The 25,708-nt window shown below is 43.2% G+C and overlaps 2 protein-coding genes across 4 annotated transcripts in view; one reads left to right on the top strand and one right to left on the bottom strand.

Moving 5' to 3' along the window:
• The window catches only part of LDAH (lipid droplet associated hydrolase), a 230,253-nt gene extending 227,770 nt beyond the window's left edge, over window positions 1-2,483 (top strand). For all 3 annotated transcript variants that reach the window (XM_050950949.1, XM_050950950.1, XM_050950947.1), the window contains one exon: window positions 2,035-2,483. In XM_050950949.1, coding sequence (XP_050806906.1) covers window positions 2,035-2,226 — 192 coding nt within the window. In that variant the 3' untranslated portion in view covers window positions 2,227-2,483. The remainder of the gene's footprint in view (window positions 1-2,034) is intronic.
• A 17,476-nt stretch (window positions 2,484-19,959) lies between these two features.
• Window positions 19,960-25,472, bottom strand: GDF7 (growth differentiation factor 7). The gene is made up of 2 exons (XM_050950885.1): window positions 25,133-25,472; window positions 19,960-20,882 (listed from the first exon to the last, which is right to left on the bottom strand). Exons 1-2 carry the CDS (start codon window positions 25,470-25,472, stop codon window positions 19,960-19,962), a joined length of 1,263 nt encoding a protein of 420 aa, XP_050806842.1.
• Window positions 25,473-25,708: the final 236 nt, after the last annotated feature.

Raw genomic sequence — 25,708 nt, 5'->3', positions numbered from 1 at the left:
GACATTTTCACTTTCCTAGTAGAGAGGAAGATGCTCCATTAGTTACAGCATTAACTTAGGACTTTGGAGCCCTGGCTTCAGATTCTTGCTCTGCCAGAGACATCCTTTGTGACCTTGGACAACTCATTTACCATCTCTAAGCCTCGGTTCCCCATCTGTAAATGAGGATAATACCTCACAGGGGTGTTGTGAAGATAAATACATTAAAGATTGTGAGGTGCTCAGGTACTATGATAATAGGTATGGGATAAGTAGATAAAATAGACAGACAACATGTAACATGTTTTGCACCAATTACCAGGTCCACTTCCAACCTGATGATGATGAGGTAACCCAGCAACACATAATAGCTAAAAGCAAAATCTCCTATCATTTTAGACAAAACCCTGGGCTGCCAACTCAATATATATGTACCACGCACAGATATGCCAGTTCCTATGCAGTACAGTGATTGGCACCCTCTAAATACCTAAATTAAATATAATAGGATAGATCCTTTGATTTCTGGACCTCTATAAGCAGAAACTCCTAATCTAGAAATGAATTAATTCCAGACACACAACTGGTTACTACACAACAGTTTTAAGGTCTTAAGATGCATATTACTACACAACAGGGCTTAAGATGCATATTAAGTGAGATTGAAACCAATATATCTATTTTTCTTGTTCATATTGGGCTATGTAAGTGATGAACAGACCCTGCCGTTTTAGCCTCTGGCTGTACATGTTAAAAAATGTAATGCTTTTTAAGTCTCAGTCCTGTAAAGGGACAACTTGTGCAACTAAAATTAAGCGCAGGCCTCAGTGTTTGCTACTCAGGACTTAAATTACATTGATGTTTTTGGTGTGTAACTGTTGCGGCATTAGTGAGTGATGGGACCCAAAAAAGTCTAACCAAGTGTTTTCTTCTGTTAGAGATCTCATAATTGGGGGAACTTTTCTGGTCAGTTCTTTGCATATGCAGTTGCCCTGACAGTTGCAGCAGATGCTGGATAACAGCATCTTGACAGTTGCTGAAGCACTTTAGCAAAGAATCACGGCAATTTACCTTTTCTAGATCAGCTCCAGTATTTTTTTAGAGCCTGTCCCCATAGTTCCCTCCTCTCATAGCTTTGTTAAGAGCATGCAGAGAAGACAGGAGGATAAAATAATGGGCTCTGCCATTCTTATTTTCCTAGCAGAGCGTAGCTCATTTTCTTTACCACATGTATAAGCATCTATCCTCTGGTAACGTGTCATAGTTGTTGACTTGTGAACATTGTCCTATGATGATCTCACTGTACATTTATATATAGAATGGTAGGATGAAAAAATATGCCTTTTTAAATTCCTTTTCCTTCTTACACTTCCTTTTAAACAATGAAGAACCTGCACAGTGTCTGATTAGGGATCATTATGTCTTCATCACCAATGTGATGCCTGGAACAACGTTATCTGGTGGTTCAACATATTTCTTGGTGTATGGGAGAAAGAAGGTGGTATGTTTATATGTAAACTGTATCAGGCCAGGTCCTGAGCTGGTGTAAATTCATTTCAATGGAGCTGTGCCAGCAGAGGATCCAGCCTTTAGATTTAATTTTTCTTTATATATGGTAGTGTTAAAGAATATTTAATATGTGTATCCAGTCCCAACCTAATTGGTCATTTCTTACTAGACAGAATCATTGGAAAACTCTCCCTTAATAACATAGATGCTGTTAAGAAGCTTACAGTCTGCCCTGGTGAGGCATGGACTTGATGTTCTAACGGGTTTAACAGGGTTTTCAATTTCAAAAAATAATGACAATCTTCACCCTTACTGAGTACTCGTCCAGATGATTTCAGAACACTTCACAAAGCATCATTATCCCTAGTTTTGCAGATGGGGAAACAGAGACATAGCGAGGTGAAGTGATTTTATCATGATCAGTAGCAGGACTGCTGGATCATGCCATTTCCCCTAATTTCTAGGATTCTGTGTTGTTCCTTTATTTGACTGTTGCTCCCTCCTTCCCTTTTCAAATGAATGTTTTCTCTGTGCTTTGATTTCTAGCTGACTTTTTATTATGGAGTTGCAGACAACTGGTGCCCACAACAGTATTTTGAAGAGATCAAGATGGATTTTCCGGATGGGGACATTCGGCTCTGTGAGAAGGGAATCCGCCATGCTTTTGTCCTAGATGCCAGCAGAGAGGTGGCGGCCATGATCACAGACTGGTTACAAGACATTCTGACCAGATTATAAACATTCTTTGAATAATGACAAGGAAAAAAAAAGTTACCCTTTGGTGAATGTGTAGTTCTCTGTCTGAGTCTGATCCTAATTTTTCTGTGCGTTATAAATTATGGCTTGTTTTCTACTGAGATATCTTACAGAAGGATAAAGTCCCACTGACTGGTCTAAATTATAGCTCCATCAGCACAATAATATTGGATCCCCATGCTGTACCAGCAGGGCTCTACAAGGCATTTCAGGGATTCTATCAATTATAGAGCAGGACTTTACAGAGTATGGAATAATTATCAGCTGATAGCACTGTCCACAGAATTGATATGAGAACCACCAAGACATCTCTCTGGACACATGGCTGGTAAGTGCTAGAAGAGCTACACGTGAGAGCAGGGAAAGGACAGGCCTACGGTCAGAAGTGTCAAAGTGGAATGTCTCAGGTTAAATAGCTACATCCGTATTCATCCATTTACGTAAGTGGCGTGGTTCTCAGAGGTACTGCACACCCACTGCAGTCAATGGGAACTGCAGGTGTTCAGCACCTTTGAAAAATCAAGCCACTGTTGTCATGTGCCTAAATATAGATTTAAGTCTCTAACTCTAGAGGGATGCAAGATTAAAACTTTTGACCCAAATACACAAGTTGAATGAATTCACAATAAGAAAATGGCCAACATTTCTGTCACAACTGGATGTGCATATGAAATTTCATGAACCATTTTAAAACAGATCCTTAGGTGGGGTAAATAAGCTCCATCAGTTTGTCAGTTTGTACCAGCTGAGGATCTGGTCCTTACTCTAATACATTACTGATAAATACACCTCATCATCCTCATGCACACTCCGTTACCCTTTTATTTCACTTCAATCTAGATTGCAAAAAAAATCTGTCATTTGTGAAAATGACTCAAAGCTAAGAATGAAAACTCTGTAGGAATTGGGAGCATAAACTGCCAAAAGAGACAGGTGGAATTAGGAAAAATGTCCTAACAGTGAGATTGTGAAATAATCTCTCAAAGGAAAAGATATAAGCCCAGTCCCCAGAGACACTTAAAAATAGAAAAAGCACTGGATAATATAGTGTAAGGAGCAATCCTTCCCTGGCAGAGAGATAGCTGACCTAATATGTCTTTTACTTCTCTGACTTGTATGATCCACTAAGAATTTAAATAAGGCACTAGGGGAGATGATAGGGAAGTCCTGTATGATGCAGGAGGTCAGACTGGATAACCCAAGAATTCTCTTCTTGCTGTTCCTTTATATGATTACAGACACAGTCATTTCTGTTTAAGTTCCTTTGTTACTTTCTGGTTTTTAAAAGCAAACTGTAGCAGAATCCAGTTTCCATTTTTTTGTGGACTTGTCTTCAGAACTTCAGGGTTGTATAACAGCTGGTACACCAATGAATTTATGGATGATGTTTGTGAATGATGTTAGTGAAACAGAAAATGATGCTGAAAGCTTAAATATTAGACAATCTGTAGTGGCATAAACTGAATGTGTGTGAGGCAATTGTCCCAGACTGTTCTGTGAAACTAAGATGGTTATTACAAGCTCATAGAAGCCGCCTTCCCTCAGCAGGACCACAGTGGCACAATAGAATATATGTTGTTGCCTTATATGGTCATAACAACTGCAACACCAAAAATCACTGTGCTCCGTTTTGAAATCTACAGTTATATGTGTAGTCAAACAGCCCCCAGATGCTGATAATGCAGTCATTTTAGATGTTCTTTCTGCTTCAGCTTCTGAACCCATGTTCTAGCATAAATACTCCGTGTGCAGGGTGAAGCATATATATGTATGTTAGCAACAAATGTCAGCATTGAGTTCAGTAGATTCTTCTGTAATTACGTGTTGACGTGGCTAAATAAATTGTTCATTCCTTGCAGTATATTGAATTGAATAGCTGGGTATGGAATCAGTTTGTAAACATTCAGCTGTTTTAAGTGGCCCTTCCAGAAGTAGAAAATCTTGCCATAACAACAGACTACAAGCAACCACCGAAGCCTGGAAACTGAAAACCTGTGGTGTACTCTTGTACACAGTATATTATTCATATACAGAAGATGGGGAACTGACTTAACAATACATGATCTTTATGTATTCTTGTTAAACGATGATAGTAAATCCCACTGAATGCACTGAGACCTATCATGTGGGTAGAGATGGTCAGTAGCAGCCAGATCTGCTGCTGAATAATCCCTTGTGACTTTATTAAATCTGTTTGCTCTAAAGCTAATGAGAATTTTATGAATCAATCAATTCCTTCCTCTTGGGAGCTGATTCCACATGGCTGAAGTCTGGAAGTACGCTACTCTGCTCAGTGCTAACAAGAAGGGGCCTAGTTTTCAGAAGTGCTGACCTCCCTCTCCACCCCGCCCCTCTTGTTGAAGCCAATGGGAACTAATCAGCACCTCTGAAAATCAAGCTTGTGTTGTGCTGACTGATCTGATCTGCAGTATGAGAAATATTATTCTTTTCACGCTGAGAGCAGCAGGCTTTTCTCTAGGAAAATCCAACTCCTCTGGTGCTTAGAGGTTAGCCAAGATCTGAGGCACAGAACTTCAAAAGAGAGCATGGGTCAAACATGCCTGTTTACTGTAAGAATACAGTAAAACCTTGCTAATTTGCAGTAATGACTGGTGACTGATTGTAAATTAATTAATTTTGTGAATCAGGCCGTGATCCAGTCAAGCACTAAAGCTCAAGTTTAACTCGTGAATAGCCCCATTAACTTCAATAGGACTTCAGCTGATGTTTAAGTGCTTTGCTGAGTAAGTATGAAATGTTGCATATCTAAAGAGAAACATAAGGTAAGTGTTTTGCTCAACTGGGGCCTTTTGGAGAAAGTGAGCAAACAGAAAAGTACAAACATTTCTAGCAAAATGTACTTGCTTGTGTTTTGACATCAGATATTTGGTTTTAATTATTCTACTTCATACTCTAGTGCCTGCAGAATTTTCAAAAACTACTACCTCACTTAGGAGCCAAATTCCCATTTTCAAAAGTGACGTAGGTACATAGGAGCCTACATCTCAGTGAAAGTAAATGGATTTAAGCTCCTGAATCACGTAGACTATTTAATCTTTGCTGCCGACGGCACCTCTTTGTATGTGTTATAGTATCTGTGGTTTAGTGAGATTCAGCTATATGGGAGAAGTTTGCCTGATATGTGTACAGCAGTGACAGTGGAGATTTTTCACTGAGACATGAAGCTAAACAGGGAGGACAGTTAGGTACACACACAGCAGAATCTGTCCTCTGCAGTTGTTCACATTTACATATTTAACTTTTTAGTGAATCAGTTCATATTTGCATCTTTTCTTCATCCCCTCTTCCACCACGCAACCCCCGAAGCCTAGCTAGCCCGCAAACACTCTGAACAAGAGACAAAGTTTTATTGTTAGCACAGTTGCTCAAAACATTATTGGATTTGTGTAAACCTGCTGGATCCAGGAGACTGTCATGTTACTCTCTGTGTCACAGGTCACCCTCAGGCTCACAATTAACAGGTGTGTTGTAAACAAGACACAAGAAGTCATTCTTCCGCTTTACTCTGCGCTGGTCAGGCCTCAGCTGGAGTATTGTGTCCAGTTCTGGGCACCGCATTTCAAGAAAGATGTGGAGAAATTGGAGAGGGTCCAGAGAAGAGCAACAAGAATGATTAAAGGTCTTGAGAACATGACCTATGAAGGAAGGCTGAAGAAATTGGGTTTGTTTAGTTTGGAAAAGAGAAGACTGAGAGGGGACATGATAGCAGTTTTCAGGTATCTAAAAGGGTGTCATCAGGAGGAGGGAGAAAACGTGTTCACCTTAGCCTCCAATGATAGAACAAGAAGCAATGGGCTTAAACTGCAGCAAGGGAGATTTAGGTTGGACATTAGGAAAAAGTTCCTAACTGTCAGGGTAGTTAAACACTGGAATAGATTGCCTAGGGAAGTTGTGGAATCTCCATCTCTGGAGATATTTAAAAGTAGGTTAGATAAATGTCTATTAGGGATGGTCTAGACAATATTTGGTCCTTCCATGAGGGCAGGGGACTGGACTCGATGACCTCTCGAGGTCCCTTCCAGTCCTAGAGTCTATGAATCTATGAATTACAGTGAGGTTCTGCATCTCTTCGCTCACAGCAAAACGTTCTCTTTCTCAGCGTTTAGACAAAATAAGAATCCAGAGAGAGTTTGCGAGTGACCAGGCACCATTACAGCAGTATATATTGCTAGAACAACTGATGGGATTTTAGTAAAAGCAAAAACTGTAGCGGCAGTAAATACAATCCGGTTGCCAGAAGTGATTGTTGCTCAAGGCGGCATCACGCAGAAGTTATGAAACAGGACAGTTCTCAAGCCCAAGTGCGACAGAGGCAGAAAAAGCCACTGCCTTTGCCTTGAGAGAGCCTCAATTAGAGATTATTTTCAAGTGTTCAAGCTGATGCTAAGTGAACTGGATTTTTCCATTTCGTATATTGCACAAAAGTACTTGCAAGAAAATAATTGTGCTGCGGTTTCCTACCAGTTTGCAGAGGCTAATAAATATAGCATGTTGTTTAAAACATGACTCATTTTTCAGTGTGTAGTTTATTGTTCAAATCCTTGCTGAAAAGTTCTCCACTACCCTCTATGAAGAAACTCAGAGTGTAAATGACAGCTGAGGAATGCTCCTTATTTTTCCTATTCACTAAAATCTCGATCTAATGTCCTTTAAAGCCCCCAACCTCTCAAATACACTACAGCCAATCTTCACAAAAATCCTTCAGTATGCAGGCCACATGGTATGGAGTTTGGCAGGGGGAAGGGCAATAGAGGCATTCCCAATGCCAGTGCTCAGTTTCATTTTTATTGAAGGGAAAAACCTTTTAAAATTGCCAACAATGTTTTTGTGCCAACTGCACTTGTTAGGAGGAATAATGTTCACAGTTTGGGCTGTCCTATATACTTCATTTATTGTTCCTTCTGTATGGGTCCCTTTTCACTAGCAAAACAAATGAGTCTCTACATAAGAGATCAGACTAGTGTGAAAGTCGAAGGGATATCAAATGCAGATTGTTGGTCAAGGACCCAATACAGCAAATCACTTAAGCATGTGCCTAACTTTAAGCATATGAATAGCCTCCTGGAAATCAATGAGATTATTCAAGTGCTTAAAGTTATACACGGGCTTAAGTGCTTTCCTGAAGTGGGGCCCAGGATAGGTGGCACTGTGTAAAAGTCCTTTTACATGCTAATCTTTCTTATCTCTAACTTACAGCAGACGTGAGTGAAGATTTTAAGAGAAAAGGAAAACAAGGTCTGTGGCTCACCAGATGGGGGTTTCCTTCTGTTATCATAACCCTATGGGTTTGCACCAGGCAATTTCCAAAACAGGACAGAGCCAAACACAGTGACATTCCTTTGGAAATTTCCACTTTGTGGGAGAGAAAATTGAAGTACTTGCATAAATGAAACAATGCCCAGGTAATATTTAACTAGTGAACACAGACTGAGCCATACCTCCTGTGCTATGCTTTATACAAAAGCCCTCCCAAATCATCTCCCCAGACATCTCTTGGAGTTCACTAAAATGTATAGAACTGTGTGGGGTACGACAGGAAACACTCCAGTTAAGTCTCTACATGGGTATAAGAACCTGATCCAAAGCCCATTAAAATTAGCTGCAGTCTGGAAAATGCCAGCATTGTAAGAGTTAAATACTTCAGGCAAACTTCTAGAGTCTGATCTGCATATGTTTCTCTCTGGCTTTGAAAAGTGATGTTGGTCTGTTGTGAATGAAACACATATCTGATGCCTTTCAGGATTTTTCCATGCTCCCAAATGGGACTTACTCCAGATAAACATGCTTACAATATTGCAGATGGTAAAGTTCAAGTAGGAGGCATTCTTAATAATACACCTCTCTTTCATCTTGTTTAAATCACTTAGCGGGTGTCCACTTTATGAACTCAGGTGCAAGCAATTCATTCTCTACACCTTGATTTTTCTGGCAATTGTGTTTATACGACTATTACACCAAATATAAATGTCCCACTGAAAACACATGCAGCAAAGATTCTCACATAGATATTGGACAATCCCATAATGAATGTAGTCCCCAGAAAGGAAAAGAAATCCTACGAAAACCTTTCCTAATTCATGCATCCCATGAAATTAGAAGTTAACCTAAAAGGGATTTTTGAAAGGGCTTTGCCAAAATAGCTTTTTTGTTATGTATAAAAGGAGCCTGATATTTCAAAAAATAAAAATGAAGAAAGAAGAAATAATGAAGGAAGACCAAAATCCAAATGATGCTTAATTATAAAAATCACTTAATAGAAAATTTGCTGCCTAAATACTATGTGATCTAATGTCTATAAACTATCACAGAGCTGGTCAAAAAATTCCCTAAGCAATTCATTAATCTTTTTTTTCTAAAATGTTTCCTTTTTTCTCCAAATTTTGAATTCAAAGTTTCATCAGCATTTTCAAATTCAGTTTGTTTTGATCAGATATTTAAATCATGCATATTTGTCACCTGGATATCACTGGCATTGTATGTGTGTGAGAAATAAATTACAGAGCCATGTAATGGATGCAGTTGTCAGTCACGTTTTACTGTGTCACCTGCACTCTGCCCCCTCCTTTGGGACAGCTGTTAACATTTCTAGACTCTGAGCAGTCTCCGAGAATTGCCTTTTGTCTATCAGCTATAAAGACATTTCCTTCTTTCCCCCTTCCTACTCTTAAAAGGTGTTAAGGCTTGATACTGTGAGGTAATAATCATCCTAGACCTAATATATCTAGTCACATAACTTCATACCAGGGGGACTACTTGTGCTTAAAGTTAAGCATGTACTTGGTCATTTGCTCCATAGGAGCCAATGTGATTGGCACCTTGCAGGATCAAGCCTTCAGTGAGAGCATGACTTGGCCTAAGGTTGGTAATGGGCGACAGGGAAAAATTCAGTTTTACTCTCCGGGCCTTATTTTCACTGACACTTGTGTAAATCAAGAGTAACTGCAATGAAATCACAAGAGTTACTCTGGTGGAAAAGTCCGGTAAGTGGGAGGAGTATCCAGGTGCGTAGAGTCCAGTTCAAGGGTAGGAAGAGCATTAGGTGCCCAACTCCCATTGAAAGACAATGGAGTTGGGCCCTTAATTCTTTTTTGGCCACCCTTTCTCATACCTGGCTACTGTGTGCTCTCCCATCTGCCCTGAGTAAGAGGTGGGGGGTAGCTACACCACCCAGAACACAAGAGAGGACCCCTCATATGAGTCATCAGGGTTTGAACAAGTGACATTCAGCACCACAGCACAACCATCAACTGTTTGAATGAAAGGAGTAATCCCGATAGACCCTGAGCCACTGCCCACTAAAGTCAGTGGAGAAGCTTCTATTGATTAATTGTGAGTTGCCACCAAAGTAGGTGGGCCATTATTAGTCGCAGACCAGACCGGGATGTGACACACCCTTGTTGCTCTGCCCCTTGATATAGACCAGAGTGTGGATTAGAAAGGAAGAAGTAGTTCATTTTACACTGCATTTGGTTTTGCTTTCAATATCCCAGATAAACCAGGAAGTGCAGACGCTTTAGAGCTACAACTCGAGCAGTGAAGGATGTTCATAACCAACCGTGTTCCATTTTTCAACACACAAAAATCCTCCAAAGGAAGAAAAATTTCCAGAAAAAACATATCCATAAAATATTTAATAAACTTAGCTGTACAAAATATTAAAAAGGTTAATGACGCGTATACAAGAATGCTTATTTAACAAATATATACTGCTATAAAATATATTCAAGAAAATATAGATTGCTGTTTACAGTTCATTTACAGTTCAATATGTACAATTCTATTTAAACTTTAGAATACATACACACAATGCATTTACACCATCAGTTACAGAACTGTCTTCGATAGAAACATATCGCATAGTCAGACCTGGAAAAGGTGAGCAAAATAAATGTATAGTTTTGGAGGCATATACAGGGATATGAGAGAAAACACTGTTTTCAGACCCAAGTTATATGAGAGGTTCATACTGGAACAAGGACCTTCAGATTGTTTTGTAGGCTTTCTTTAATCAGAGAGAAAAACATATAAATAAAGCTATGGCTGATCAAAACAGAGTCTTATTTTGCTGCAAATATTGTGTTCTTACTTGAAAGAATGCAATTGCAATGATAGTAAATTCGGTAATGGAGCAGGCTTGGATGAACATTTCTCTTGGGGTCATTAGGAATATGGAGCATGTGGAGGGGTGTTTTCTGCAAAAAAAAAAATGCATCAAATTCTTGCTCAGGGGAAAAGTCCAGAACTTCAAATATGTAACAGCATGAAATTTGCCCCAAAATGTTCAGCTGAAGTTGTTAACAAACAGACTTCAGTCACTTTTATTCCAGATTAAGAGTGTCCACACACAGATCCGCACCAAAAATAGCTAAATTGGTTTTAGGAAACAGATTTAGTTAAATGGGGGAAGGCTTGTGAATAAACCAGCCCTACGTGTATGCTTGGAAATTTTGGTCTTTATTCTTTTTAAGTTAAGAAGGAGAAAATGAATGATGCATTGGAGAATCCCACCTGACTTTCCAAATGTATAGGGTATATATGCTTTCTTGACGTTCATGGCAAAACTCCCAGTAGGGCCAGGATTTTAACCCATGATCTGATTCTGATCATTCTTACATTGGTATAAATCAGGAGTAACTCTGCTGAGGTTAATGGAGATACACCAGGATACAAATGATGTCAGATCCGAGTCAGGCAGTTTGGCTTCCATTCAGCAGAGCATCCGTATTGAGCAAAGCACGGAAGCGTATGATTAATTTTCAGAACACATTTAAATCCCACTGAGGTCAGATTGCTTCAAAGTTAAGCATGTGCTTGAGTGCTTTGCTGCTTAGAGTCATAGTGTTCCTGTGTAGCATGCTTTGTGAGTTCTAACCCACCTCTGTCTTTGGTTATGAGAAGCCTTCCACGCCTTGAAGAATCAGGCCCCCCAAAATATAAAAATATGCTTGAAAGTAATGATGAAGAAAGACAAGGCACATATCCAAAACATTGAAAATGAAATGCCGTTCATGACTTTGAGCCATTACTGAGATCAAGCTTTGGTTTACAACATTCAAAACCAAACTATTTAAAGACCATCTAGACTTGCAATACTATTTTTAATTCCCAAATTTCTATCCTATTCCATCTGGTCATAGTTTCAGTATAATTGTGAGCCTGATTCTGATCTCCTTTGTACCAGTCTGAGTCAGATCTGCCTCCAATAAAGTAAATAAGTTTACACTGGTGGAAAACCACTGCAGGTAAGGAGCAAATCAACCCTAGTACCCATAAATAGTCTTTAAGTATTAGGGCATCGAGTTCTAATAATGGCTGAGTGCTCCCAAAGCTTTGTAAAATGCCAAGTTCTGCCTTTCCACTCTACCAGCCTGACTGTGCAGATCTCTCTTTAATCCCCAATACTGAAAAGGTGACCATCAACCCTTTGGGCCAAATGCTTTTCTGGTGTAAATCAGCATAGCTCCGTTGAAGTCAAGGGAAACACTCTGGCTACAGCAGCTGAAGATCTGGCCCCAGTGAGTTATCTGAAGAGGAAACAGCTGCCAAGGGTCCCAAGCTGCAGAACATGTCATCATATTACTAGCAACTGATAATGTAAACTATGGAAAAATACATGGAGGGAATGGGAAAAACAAATATCCCCCTGATGGGACATTACTGACTGTTCAGAGCCAATGAAATAGGGCAGGAAGAATTTTTTTAGCTTCCCTCCCTTCAAATAAATCACTGATAAAAACCTAGGATATTATAACAGGATTGACGTGTGTTATACATTACACTGTAGCCTAAGCAGTTTTATGTTTTCTATGACACAATCTGAATCCAACCTCTTTTATCCATAATATGATGCATTACTAAGCACAAGTCAAGGCACATTATGCAAAGCTATCTATGTCCTGTGCAAGTCTGCCTGTTTGGGATCTTAAAAAATTAAGAGTCAGATCTTCCACTGGTGTAAGTCACCAGTTGAGAATCTAGCTCTACATTGCTCAGCCATTATTAGCACTCGATGTCCTAGTGCAAAGCAAAAAATTAAACTCATTCCAACCTCAGTTATACAAATGTCATGGGGATATTGACTAATTTCCTATATTTGGCCTTTGGGAGTCTCAGTCAAAGCCAATGGAAGTCAAGTGGAGTCCTTCCATGGGCTTTCAGATCAGACCCTTGGGTAGCTAGTGGGAGCTGGGGAACACAACCCTATTATGAAGAACAGGGAGGTTTGAACAGTACAGTATTCAGATTGTCATTGTTTTCTCCTTTGCTCAGACTTTCTTCTCTTCAACACAGCCACATTGCCCCTATGGAAATAAAAATAGCCGCTGTTGTTACAGTGCTGGCTACAGGGACAACAGGAAGCCGCCATGTTTCCAGATGGACTTGCTCCAAAGTAGGTGCATACCCTTCAGCAATGCCACAGCTCTTAGCATTTATGATGCCTGTGTCAGGGAGGCATATTAGAAGTGGAGTTAGGTCTTTTATGTATGAATTTTAGTGACCTTAAATGAAAGATAAATTCCTCACCTCGTTCACTATTACACATGAAAGTGTGAAACCGATCCTGCTTCTATTGAACTCAATGGTAAAACTCCCATTAGCTTCAGCTGGCAGAAGCAACCCCTAATTCATCACATCCGTTCTCAGGGCTGATTCACCACTGTGTTAGTCCAATTGTAACTCCATGAAATAACATGCAAGTGGAGCAAGAGACTGGTGAATCAGACCCCCTTATCTCTGATTACCTGTAAGGCCTCAGTCCTGCAAATACTTATGCATGTGCCAAACTTTATGCATGAGGATCCCAGTGGGATCACTCAGGTACAAAAATTAAGCATGTGCCCAAGAATTTGCAGGCTTGGGGCCTAAAGCTGTAAATGAAAAGATTATTTGTTTCCTTTGGAAAGTGAAAGTGAAGAATACAGCAAAAGATGAACATTACCGATTATCCAATTGTCTTTTTCATAACATTGGAGAGAGAGAGAGAGAGAGAATGACATAATCAAACTGCTAGTGTGCAAATATCCACAATATTTTTGTCTCACTATCACATTTCAGTATTAGGCTTTGAGGAACTTAGACTATGTACACGCTACCACTTATGTCGGTATAACTTAGGTCACTCAGAGGTGTGAATAAGTCACCTGCCTGAGTGACGTTAGTTACATCGACCTCAGCGCAAGTGTGGACGTAGCTACTGCCGCTCACGAGGGCTGGAGTAATTAGGTCAACAGAAGAGCTTTCTCCCATCGGCTTAGAGCATCTGTCCTAGCAGTGCTGCAGCTGATCCGCTGTAAGCTCTGTAATGTAGCCATAGCCTCTGCATTTTGTTATTATTGTGCATCTTTCCATTTCTGGTTCTGGTCATTAAGAGAATTCCAGGCATCATAGATCTAGTCAAAGAATACATTTTTGGCCTGAATCTGATCCACTTGCCCAACTGTCAACTAGAAATAATTTAGCTGAAGTCCATACAGCTCTATCAGTGCAAAACTGCTGTAAGATAAGAATCTGTCACTACAAATTTTTCTTTGTCTATGTCAGTGATTATACCTTTTCCTTCTATGCTTGTCTTTTCTATTTCACATAAGAAGTTTTTATTATAGTCTTGTTTCTTTAGGAACATTTAAGAACATTTTTAAAAAATCTGTGAGAGGAAGAAAAAAGGTTTAAACGTTCTGGAAAAAGTGATTTTTGCCAGTAATCAGCTTAGACATCATAATGATTAGCAAGTTAACTTTGGCACAAACCCATTTTGCCTTCAACTATCCTGCCCTGCCATTCCATAGAACACATGTGCCTGTGTACACAACAATACTCTTGAGGTTTTAGGCCCCCATTCAGGAATGTACTTAAGCACATGCTTAAATTCCATTGGTTTCAACGTGCTTAAATTTAGGCACATGCATCAGCATTTTCCTGAATGCAGAGGCTTCCCTGAATTTGAGCATTAGTACCTCCAAATCAAATGGTAACAATTTACAAGTTTCCTCTCACCTTTGTGAACTATATCCCATGAAGGGGAGAATGGAGCCAACAAATTGTAAATACACAGTTCTTTTCAAATGCTTAATATTTCTAGCTTAGCAGTAATTATATTCTGCAGATAAAAACAGTGCTGAAGGTCAAATAAACCCTGCTGTAGAATATTCTCTGCATGGAAACTGTGGCTAGGTTGTATAAACACTGCAGATTGAGAACCTGTAATTATCCATTGAAATCACTCTAAACCTACTGAATTCACATTTGTTCATGTTCATACTCCGCTATCCTATTTATAATGCTTAGACGTGCCCAAAAAGTTAGCCCAGGCATCAAGTATCTGATCAAAAAGACATTCCTAGCTGACTGTTTTTATTACTTCAAATGTTATTATTGTGGCTTTGATTAAAAGGAAAATGAGAGGACCACTGGTTAGCACATTGACCGCAGACTTGGGAAACTTGGTTTCAATTCCTGGTTCTGCCACACACTTCCTCCATGACCTTGGGCAAGGCACTTAGTCTCTCTCTGCGCACCAGTTCTCCACCTGTACAATGGGGATAATATCACTGCCCTACCAGGCAGGGGTACTGGGAGAATAAATACATTAATGACTGTAAGGTACTCAGATACTACAGTGGTAAGGACCACATCAGTACCATAGATAGTGATTCTTCCTAGCACACAGCTTGCCTTGATCTATGTCGTTAGTTGTTGTAACTATAAACACTGAGTGGAAGCCAGGCCATACAGTATTTAAGTCCCACTTAAGGCCTAAGAAAACTGAAACCTCAGGACTTGGGTGGGACATAAGTGACACAGAGGCCATGTACAGTCTCTCTGCACCAGGGGAATTTCTCCCACCACTTTAGAGTGATGGGGCAGGATCAGCATGGGCATGTCATTTTATCTCCAAATATTACCAGGGAAGGATTGTTAGGGTTCTGGGGATAAAATGGGGTTTAGGTCCCTATTTTCCAGAAGCAATCAGCAGATTTTCCCTGGCTACTTCCAGTATTTTGCAGCTGCTTTGAAGTGATGTTGTAAAATTCTACACACAGAGATGGTTGGTAGCGGATTGCAAACAGGTGAACTAAGGGAACAGAATTCATGGCCTTTGGCTCCGAAAGCAGCATCTACAGGAATAATGCTGAGCCATGCTCTCTTCATCAGAAGACCGTAGTGCGCTTATACATGCAGAACGTATCCCAGCTCCACTTTATCCTATTTCCGCCTTCTCTGCCTTCTTTCTGGACTTACACCTGAGATACATTTGACCCCAAGGACCTGATTTCTATCACATTACTGGCAAAACAATGCAGGTTTTCACTACACTGTCCTGCCAATGCATGTCAGTCTATTTTAGGGTATGTCTACACTGCACAGTAAGCCTGGGCTTTGATTCAGGTTTGAGCTCAAGCCTTCCTTTTGTTCATACACAAATCAGTCCAGCTCGGGTCAGCAGAGCCCAAGTCCCACTGTGACTCAAGTCCAAGTCCTACCATTTTGCAGTGTGGACACAGGTCAAGCCACAGACCCGAGTCAGAGGGTCTGAGTAGTTCAGTACGGCTGTGAGACCTAAGTCCAGCAACTGTGAACCCGGGTTTATAATACAGTGTGGATGCTCAAGCATGGGCTTGGAAATACTAAGTCCTCAAGCCCAAGCCCCACAGACCCAGCTTAGTGTGCAGAGTAGCCATATCCTTAGATTTTTCTACACTTGTCGCATACTTGTCTAACCTTGTTCTGGAGGGACCATCTCTAGTATTGAGAAGTGAGTTCAGACTTCTTCCTTCCTTGCCAACAGGAAATGTCAATTAATGTCACTTGTGGCAGTGGCCTTTGGCAATACAGACCCTTGTCTGTTTAGAAATTGGTTAGAGGCTGCCAACTTCTTTGACAAGGTAGCCATCAGCTGGCTATGACTTTCTGCATCTGTATATAGAGCTCAGCTAGGTTTGAACCAGCTTTGAACTGCCACCACTAATATTTTTGGAAAACAGAGAACTGGGAGAGGAGGGGTTGCGGGGAGTGTTTGAGCAGTGGGAAAAAATATGGAGCAGCTAGTAGTGTTTGAAAAATTAGGCACTTAAAAGTCTCAGCAACATTGTAAATTACATGATATTTCCAGGACAAATTGCTTCAGAGAAGTTCATGTCAGCCTCCTTGTTTTTAATAACTTCTTCTAACTTTTATCGTTAATAACACTGAAACTGGAAACAAACCCGTGAACTCTCCAGCTGACCTTTACTGAAGCACTTGCTATGGCTTATCCTCATGAAATTCATGTCACCTGGCTAGCATTATTTACAAGCTTCAAACCACCAAGAGTCAAGTCCGGCTGAAAAAATCATGAAATCCAAAATAGAAAACACACACCACACACCACTGGCAAGGAGTCAAGTCTTCCTTTACACTGTTAACCTCTGTGTCTTGAAAGTGTAAGAATATGCCAGACTTAGCATTTGTTTACATTCATTCTGATGTACAGATCTGGTGTAAATCCAGAGTAGCCCCACTGAAGTCAATGGAGTTAAACTAGATTTACATGGAGCAGAATTTGCCCCCACTGAATCTTAGCTTTGCAGATTTAAAAGGTCCAGATCCTCAGGTGATGTAATGACAGACCTATGCAAACTTATACCATCTGAGGATCTAGCCCAGAGTCTGTTTTGTTATTATTAATATTGCCTGGTTTATTCTCTATAACTTAATTGTCTTATCAGGATATTTGTTATAATTAGAACTGACCCCAAACCAACCTTGTAGATCCAAACTCTTCTGAACTTTGAAATAGTTTGGATCCCAACCTAGTTCTTTCAGGTTACTCCCTCTCTCTACAATAGCACAAATCAAATCAGATCCAAGCACCCCTGAGCTTTGGGAAAGTTTGGCTTCAGATCTAGACCCAAACTTTGCCACTTAAACCCATATATAGTTACAAAATTGATTAACTCCTACAGAAGCAAAGTACTGTAGCTACTAGGCATTGCTATTAATTTGGCAATATTTTAGCTAGTACTAGAAAACATATTGTATTTTCTCAAAAACCTATTAAATTGCCACCAAGATGTACAAATAAGATTCTAATCTCAGCCAACAGAGCTAAGAAATCCAGAATTTGTGGCCAACTGCTGCCCTCTTTTGCATAGATGTAATAGAGGCCAACCTCAGGTCCATGCTGTCAATTTCTGCCCTTTCATTGAGGCATGAGTATCTCAGACTTAAGACCATAAGTGCTATTCAGGTCCGGGTTGCTTACATTACTTTGGGGTAGTACAAAGTGCTTCTGTTTAACTAGAGGGAGAGAGAGAGAGAGAGTAAGGGGGGGGGGGGCGGGGAGGGATTAGGCTGTGGTTTAGTCTTCTACAAACCTATATGTAGCCACAAGCAAACTCCTCACCTTTTATGGTCAGAGTGTAAATATTAGTGACTGTTTCACTCAAGTACTTTTTGGCCCCTGAGTGAGTATGTAAAAATGGGACTCAAACTGTTTATAAATCATTAATAAAGGCATTGGCTGGGGTGGGGGGAAGCCTAATTAAATGGTTGAATTTTCTCTGAAGAACTCCAGAATTTGTTTTAATTCTGTCAAAAAAATTAAAAAAAGGTATTTTAAGTCTTTGGCCCTGATTGTGCACTCATGTTGGTGTCAATCAGAAGCAACTGGTTCAAGTCAATGGAATTTCATAGATTCATATATGTTAAGGAACCATTATGATAATCTAGTCAGAATTCCTGTATAAGAGACCAGAGAACATCGTGCACTAATATCTCCATCTAGCCCATACCTTGTGAGTTATAGCAGCTTTTTAGAAAGATATTCAGTCCTGATTTAAATACTTCAACAGATGTAGAAACCATCACTTCACTAGGTAAATTGTTCCAAAGGTTAATTACGGTAAATTACCTTTACTATTAAAAATGTGCACCTTCTTTCTAGTCTGCATTTATCTAGCTTCAGCTTCCAAACATTGGATCTCATTGTGCCTTTCTCTGCTAGTTTAAAGAGCCTTCTCCTTTGGGAAATCTCTTCCCCCAGCAGGTACTTGTAGCCCATGATGAAGTTACATCTTAACTTTCTCTTGAATGAACTATATAGATTGAGCTCTTACAGTGAGAGACTTAAGGGAGGCTTTCCAAACCTTGAATCATTCTTGTAGCTTTTTTCTGAATTCTCTCCAATTTTTTCAACAAGTGTAATTTACACAAATGTAAAACCAGACTCAGACCCTGGGAATTTATCCTTAGCCCTACCAGTGCCCTATAAAGTCAAGATGTGATTGAAGCTTAATGGGAGCTTTGCCTGCAAAAGGGCAGCAGGATGAGGCCTGATGTCTAGTTTCTATCCCCTTAACCCAACCAGCAGGTTCTCAATAGTTCAAATTCTTCAGAGGCTCCTTGGCAATTTGTCATTTCTGTTCCTGATTATGCGTCCACTATTCATCACTTAATTGAGAATGAATACTATAATGGCAAAAAGGTGCTTACTGATGTGAGTATCTCCATTTAAACTGAAGAGACTGGGTAAATTTTGCCCCATTGCAGACAAATCATTTGCAAACTTACATAGTTTGGAAATTGTTGCAATTTTAAGAGCTTATAGAAAGCATCTCAAGCCAGTCCATGTATATTTCTTTTACATTCATAACACTTGTGTCAGTTTCACCTCACCTGCCCCATTGTTTGAATAGGACCCTAAGATGCAGGGGCATGATTCACCTATTACTTACATCAACTTTACACCAGTTTAACTCCATTAAGTTACTCCTGATGTACACTGGAGTGAGAGCAAAGTGCTACTAGTCTTTCTCCATTCTATAGCATCATATGACAGATACTCAGGACCAAAATCTGCTCTCATTTAAATGGGTGAAAATCTAGAGGAACTCCATCCACTTCCACGGAGTGACTCCATATTGTCATTTGTACAAGAGACATTGTACATTGGTGGTCGTACAGTGCAGCGTGGGGGTTAAAATGATTGAAACCTAATAACATAGTATATAGAAAAATGTTTCAAGGGTAAGAACTGGCGCTCCTTTTCCCCAAGGCAAATTTGTACAGCCATGTGACAAAATCTTAAAGAAGGGGTTTAAATTCACACTGACTAATCAAAGCGGATCTTAGGGAGGCCCTGGCACTAGAATGTTGGTATAATCTAGGGAGGGTAGGGGGGCAAAACCTGTAGTTTGTGTCAACAGAGACGTGTCAAAACCTAACGTCAACAAGCAACGTGAACAGACGCTGGGGCAGTTTAAGACGGAAGGAAGAGAGCGAGCGAGCCTGTATTAATACCATAAGGGATTCTCCTCAGCTGACCTTCTAGACTGGGCGGGAGAGCAAATATTTGGGTAAATATATTACAGCTTGATTGTAATTCCAGGAAAAACAGTCACGGATTTTTCCCTCCTTTTAAAGTGCCCATTTGTGTGATGTTTCAGCACAATATTTAGGATCAAGTTGGGATGCAATTATACCGTGTCTGGGGACAGCCAGTAGCACCCAGGCAATGATCCTGCTTCCAATGTCCCATCTTTTCCATGCACGTTAGATATTGTATGCAGAGTGTTAAGTAGCAGACCCAGGCTGCTTAGACACAGCAGACCGTGCGTCTCCAGGAGGACTGTAATTCATCCTCCGTTACAGGTACACACACATATATATATATATAAAATAGGGCTGGCTGCTGGGATAATGGGGCTGCAGAAATTGCTACCTGCAGCCACACGTTTCTACCACCATGTCCTCGTATTGTTTGTAAACCACGTTGTTTCCGGAGTCTATGTAGAGGATGCTGATGGGGCTGAGTTTGGAAGGCACGCAGCAGCTGGGAGGAGTGGACTCGGGGTCCATGGAGTTCATCAGCGTCTGGATGATGGCGTGGTTGGTAGGCTCCAGGTGGGACCTCAAGGGGAAATCGCAGATCCCCTCGCAGTGGTACGCCTCGTAATCCAGAGGGGCGATTATCCAGTCATCCCAGCCCAGCTCCTTGAAATTAACATGCAGGGTCTTCCTGCTGCACCGTGTCTTTGCCTTCTTGCCCTGCCCTCTCCCCCCAGCCCGGGTGGCGACTGTGGTCCTGCGCCTCCTCCTGAGTTTAGAGGGCGTTTCTTGGCCAGGATCGGGGGGCTCCAAGAACGGGGGGCTGCCCAGGGCTTTCACCTGATCCCTGATCTCCTTGAAGAGATTCTCCTTCCTCTTGCTGTGCGAAAAAGCCACCAGGAGGGCTCTCTCGTGGGGCTGGGGCTGGGGCTTGCTGAAGCCCAGCTGCCCAGGGGGCAGAGGTCTCCCAGACTGATCCGACACGATCCTCAGCACGAAGCACAGCCGCTGGCCCGAGCCGAGTTTCTCTCTCCAGTCCCTCATGGCTTCCCACACGTCAAACACCTCCCAGCGGGGCGAGCCCGAGTCCAGAATGTCCGCAGCCCGGGAGTCCCACAGCCGGGGCGGCCGGTCTGCGCCGGGGCAGGCGGAGAGCAGCAGGTGGTGAAGGGCTCCCTCTCGGGACAGGGCTAAACTCCGGTTCGCGGGGGGCTTCCGGAGGATGCGGAGCTCAGCGCCCACCACCTCGTCCGTCTCCGGCAGGCTGGAGACATCGAAGAGGTACATCTGGCCGGCCTCTGCCGGGGAGTCATCTGGAAGAGAGAAAGCAAAGGCAAACTGAGGCAGGGCTAGGGAGGGAGAGAGATTCCGGATTACAGAGGCAGAGGGCGTTAGCTCCAGCAAGGGCCTGCCAGGGAAATGGGGCTGGCAAACGACCCCTCGCTGCTGCAATGTCCATCCCGGCTGGGCACAGGGTGGATGGAGCCGCCTGCTTTCAAAGAGGCGTTTGTAGGTTCCTTCCTCTCGGCTCCTTTCCGGCGCGTCCGCGGTCGCGGAGTCCTTGCGCGAGGGTGGATTATTTGAGAACGTGTTTAACAATCCACCGGGCTTCTCGGGTGCTGCAGGGCCCCCGGGGAGCCCCCGGCAGCCTTGCCTGAGGAGTGGGACACTGGCTGTGAAACGAGCAGGCTCTGCAATCCCATTAAAAGCCTGGAGCGAAAGCCACAATCTGTAATTCGATGCCCATTTAGCAAGTTCTCAAGGATTTAGTTTCTCTCTCTCTCTCTCCCCCCCCCCCCCCATGCCAAGTTAAACATTTTGAAATCTGTCAGGGCAATTTAACTCATATCTAGCTAGCTAGAAAAAAAGGATATAACTTGAATTTTGTATGTGTGTGTGAATGGAATCCCTTGGAGTCAGATTGAAACCCAAACTCCTGTTCCGAGCCATACTTGAATATTTACTGGGAGTAATTAAAGGAGCTAGATGTGAAGAAAACAAAATTAAAAGGAAGGGAGAGAAAAAGGAGATGGTTGTGAACCCCTAAAGCTTCCCCACTCTCCCCCCAGAAATCTGATCCTCAGACATTGCAATTTCTGAACCTCTCCTTACACAGCACACCAGCCACTTGCTGGGGAAGTGAATATCGTCCCAGCAACGAGGCTAATTGTGTGAAGTATTTGCACATTTATATCTTCTCTTAAACTGAGGACGACTGAGTCGAAAGCCATTGTCCTTGGTAGCGGACAGAAAATCTGAGTGTTGCTTTGATTCACCATTGAAGAGGAGGAGAATCCCTGGTTCTTTACTCCAAAGAGGGAAATCAACCCATTTCGGTGCGTTCTCTGATATAGTATTTTTTTCCTCATCGTCATTTTTAAAACAGATTTAAAATTCCTGCCAGAGGCAGATAAAGAGATCTCTTTGAAGAGCTCATCTGGTTTCGTTTTGCTCTGAAACTCCCAGATACTGTGCAGACTTTCCTCAGCATTAAGCGATTTGCGCTCACACAACTGCTGAGCTGCAGAAAAGTTTGCTCGATAAATATCAGATCGGAGGCTCAAGGGGTCTTTTGTTGCGCGTGATACGGGGACAGATTGTTCATTTAAGCACGATCGCTGAGTGTTTCAAAAGGTTGAGCCGGCGGGTTTTAAGTAGAAATCCTGATTTCCGTTTAAAAGCTGATAGCGCGGCATAACCTATTGACATACGTATTTCAATAATAGTAATAATTGATTAATAATTAAGAGCAGAACGGTGACATTTATTTTTAAGCAAAACTTCCCAATGATTTAGCCGAAACAGATACAACACCAGGGATGTCTATTTATGCGTATTCAAGTGCCTTCTGGTCCTGTAGCTAGGGGAGCCTAAAATGCGTATTTTAGTTCATGTTAAATAATATTCAAGATGATATTAATATTGTTATATTTTATTTATATAATAAATCAGATTGTGTCTTTTTTTTTTCAAGCAGAACTCACGACAATAGCAACGGGAAATCAATGACACGATCTTGTCCGGTAATAAATCATAATAGATACATATCCTGATTACTATTTAACAGGAGCTAATGTGTACGTTTTAGGCTCCCTAAGGAGACTTGGCCACCTCAGAATATAGAGTTGTACAGTTTTGTGTCTGTATGTCAGAATATAACATAAAAAAAAATAACCTGTGTGTCAGAATAAAACAAGGCGTTTTAATTTGGCCATTGACTCTCCTCTTTTGGACAGACCCAGACTAACACTGCTACCCCCTGACACTCTTTTGGACTGTAATTCGAGCGATTTAGCTGTTTTCATTTGACAGTCACCCTCCAGCAGATCTGTCTTCATTAGGGAAAATTGCATGTGCTAGATACCAACTAAGTCCAGGCAGCAATTCCGGGGCTATCTTTACAGTTTTTTTGTGTTGAGCGTTTTAACTTGCCACGATTTTTAATATAATCTATCTAGTTAGCTAGCCATCCACAAACTTTCATCCCGATCTAAATCTATTTTTACAGCCCAGCTTCTCCGTTTCAAACTTTCCAGACCAGTCAAAACTGTAATTTCGTTACATCATAAATAAAAATTAAAGCGCGCTAATTTTGATTGGCAGGGGACAGCGTTTAGCTGCCCTGCTCGGTGTTTATGAAGCCCACCCCAGAGCAATAGATTCGCGTGTAATATTCCGGGACAAAAACTGTACAGCTGTTTGGGGCGAACAGCGATCATTTGACAACTCGGTGTAAGGCATTTTGCGACCAACTCTTCGGTGCAAACAGGGAGCTGCTCAATCGAGCCCGAAGCATCACCGAGTGCAATCGGTTGTGACTTGTTGGTTTCAGTCCCCAGCCATGCTGGTGCTCTGCTAAGCAGGACCCAGGCTCTGCCCCGGCACCACCCCCACGCCACTGCCCAGGGCATGACGATCCAAACGGCTTTCCTTTCCAGCTTCAATGAGTTACATTTGTCTCCATCTCAGCTGCGATGACCGCAGCGGAGATTAACACAAACCAGATGACAAATGCGCCAAACCCAGCAACTCAAAGGTCTGCTGAGGTCCCCGCCTTTCCGAGCTCGCCCCTGGAATCAGAGATGCCAGTAAGAATAAGAAAAATGAATAATCAAGGGGAAAGAGCAAAAACCGGCCAGATACTCACCCACGGGCCAACTGGGCGCCCGCTGGATAGAAAGGTGGGCAGACACCAGCGCACCGGGGCTGCCTGAGCTCCAGCCCCCAGCGATGGCAAAGCGGGGCGAGTCGCTGCGGAAGGCGCTGAGAGGTCTGTGGCTGCGCACGGTGCTGGAGGAGGTGTCCCGCCCGGGAAGGCCGTGGCTGGAGCTGGGTAGCAGGTCAGTCTTGGGATGGGATGGGAGGAGGGCAGTGTGCGCCTCCCTAGTTTCCTCCTTGGCTAACCACGGGCGAGTCTGGGAGACCCTGGGCCCTTTTCCCGCACAGCCCGGAGGAGAGGAGACTGTGCCCCCTTTTACTCCGTCCTCCGGCGGCCCCTCGCCTTCCTCCCAGAAGGGGAGCAGCAGGACACCCCCCCCCCGGGATCTTTGACGCCTCTCCTTTCTGCCTCCGCCTCTTTCTCCGACACACCTGCCTCCTCCAGCCCAGGAGCCGGCCATCCTGCAGCTTTCCCATTCTCCTTCCCAGGCTGGCAGCTCATCAGCGGCCCTCCAGTGTGCCCACCCCGCGACACGGCAGGGCCCCTTCCCTCTAGAAGCCATGTCCACTCGCCAGTTTACACTGATGATGTGGGAAAGTGGGGCAGTAGGTGGATGGGGGGAGAGGAGGGAGGATTGATTTTCTTTACACCCCCCGCCCCCCACTGGTCCAGAGTATGCGAGTGGAGGTGGAGGGCAATCGGTGGGACACAGGAAACCCTGAAAAAATCTTTTCATTTCAATTGCTGTTAAAATAGCCGTGCTGGTTATTCTGGGGGTTGTGTTTGAAACACCTTGCCCTGGAAATAAAGCGTGAAAGGAAACAGATCTAGGCAGGCAGATACAGCTGTTAGACTAGGATGAGATAGGTTAGGATTAGGGTTACATAAATCTATTAGATTAGGGTAAAGTAAATCAGGATGCCATTACATCGCTCGTATTAGGAGCATATATTTTGGGATTAGAGCGCTCTATTAGACTAGGATGACAGATCTCAGGATTCGCTCGATCTATTAGATTAGGAGCAGAGAGCTCGGAAGAAACTCGATCTATTAGATTAGGAGCAGAGAGCTCGGGAGAAGCTCGATCTATTAGATTAGAAACGGAGAGCTCGAGATTAGCTCCAGGTGTTAGATTAGGACTACAAGGCTCCGGATTAAGTGATATGCGGATTAACCCGTTTCGCAGCCTGACACAGCCACGTCCCTTGCCCTCCCCTCTCCTGTGAGACCCCAGCTGTCCCACTGCGCACACCCCGAGTTTCATTCGCTTGCTTGGTGAGCCGAGGAGCGGCCCCGGGCCAGGGGAGCCCGCCCTGCTCCCTCCCTCCCCAGGGACCCTGCCTCTGCCCGGGCCAAGCGCACAGGTGCCTGCGCGCCTGCTCCAGCTGTTCCTCCACGACTCACCTCCGGCCGCCAGGTCCGCGAAGCCCGTGACCGTATCGGCGCGGCTCCCGCCGCTGCTGGCGGCCGCCCCCGGCTGCTCGGGGGCGGCCAGGCTCCGGTAGAGGGACACCATGTACTGGTGGGGCACCACCGTGCCGTTCCGCAGAGCCCCTCCGCCGCGGCGTCCAGCCTCCCTCTGCCTCGGGAGCCTCCCCTGCGAGGCGGAGGCAGAGGCGGCTGCGAGTGGCCCTGGGCTGCCGGCTCCTGGCGAGCCCCTCACCGCAGCCGCCTCCAGCCCGTCCCGGGGGCGGCAGGCGCTCAGCACCCACAGGCAAAGGGCCGCAGCCGCCCTCAGATCCATGCTGTCAGCGGGCTCCGCTCGGCGAGGAGAGCGTTGTGCAGGGGCTTTGATGGCTTTGGAAACTCCCCGGTTGCTTTTTAACATTGTGTTAATCAGCGAGTGAGAGCCTTAGCCCCTGCACAGCGCCCCCTGCCGAGCTCTCTGCGGTGAGCGCCCCCCCTCACACACACACCTTCCAGCTCTCCTACCGCCCACCCTGCTGCTCCACAGTATATTGGCAAACGCCAGAAGAGAGA

The sequence above is a fragment of the Gopherus flavomarginatus genome, chromosome 4 (genome assembly GCF_025201925.1).
Source record: "Gopherus flavomarginatus isolate rGopFla2 chromosome 4, rGopFla2.mat.asm, whole genome shotgun sequence".
In the NCBI taxonomy this organism is placed as follows: domain Eukaryota; kingdom Metazoa; phylum Chordata; order Testudines; family Testudinidae; genus Gopherus; species Gopherus flavomarginatus.
The sequence above is the reverse complement of the archived record's forward strand: the minus strand, read 5'-3'. Positions and strand labels throughout refer to the sequence as shown.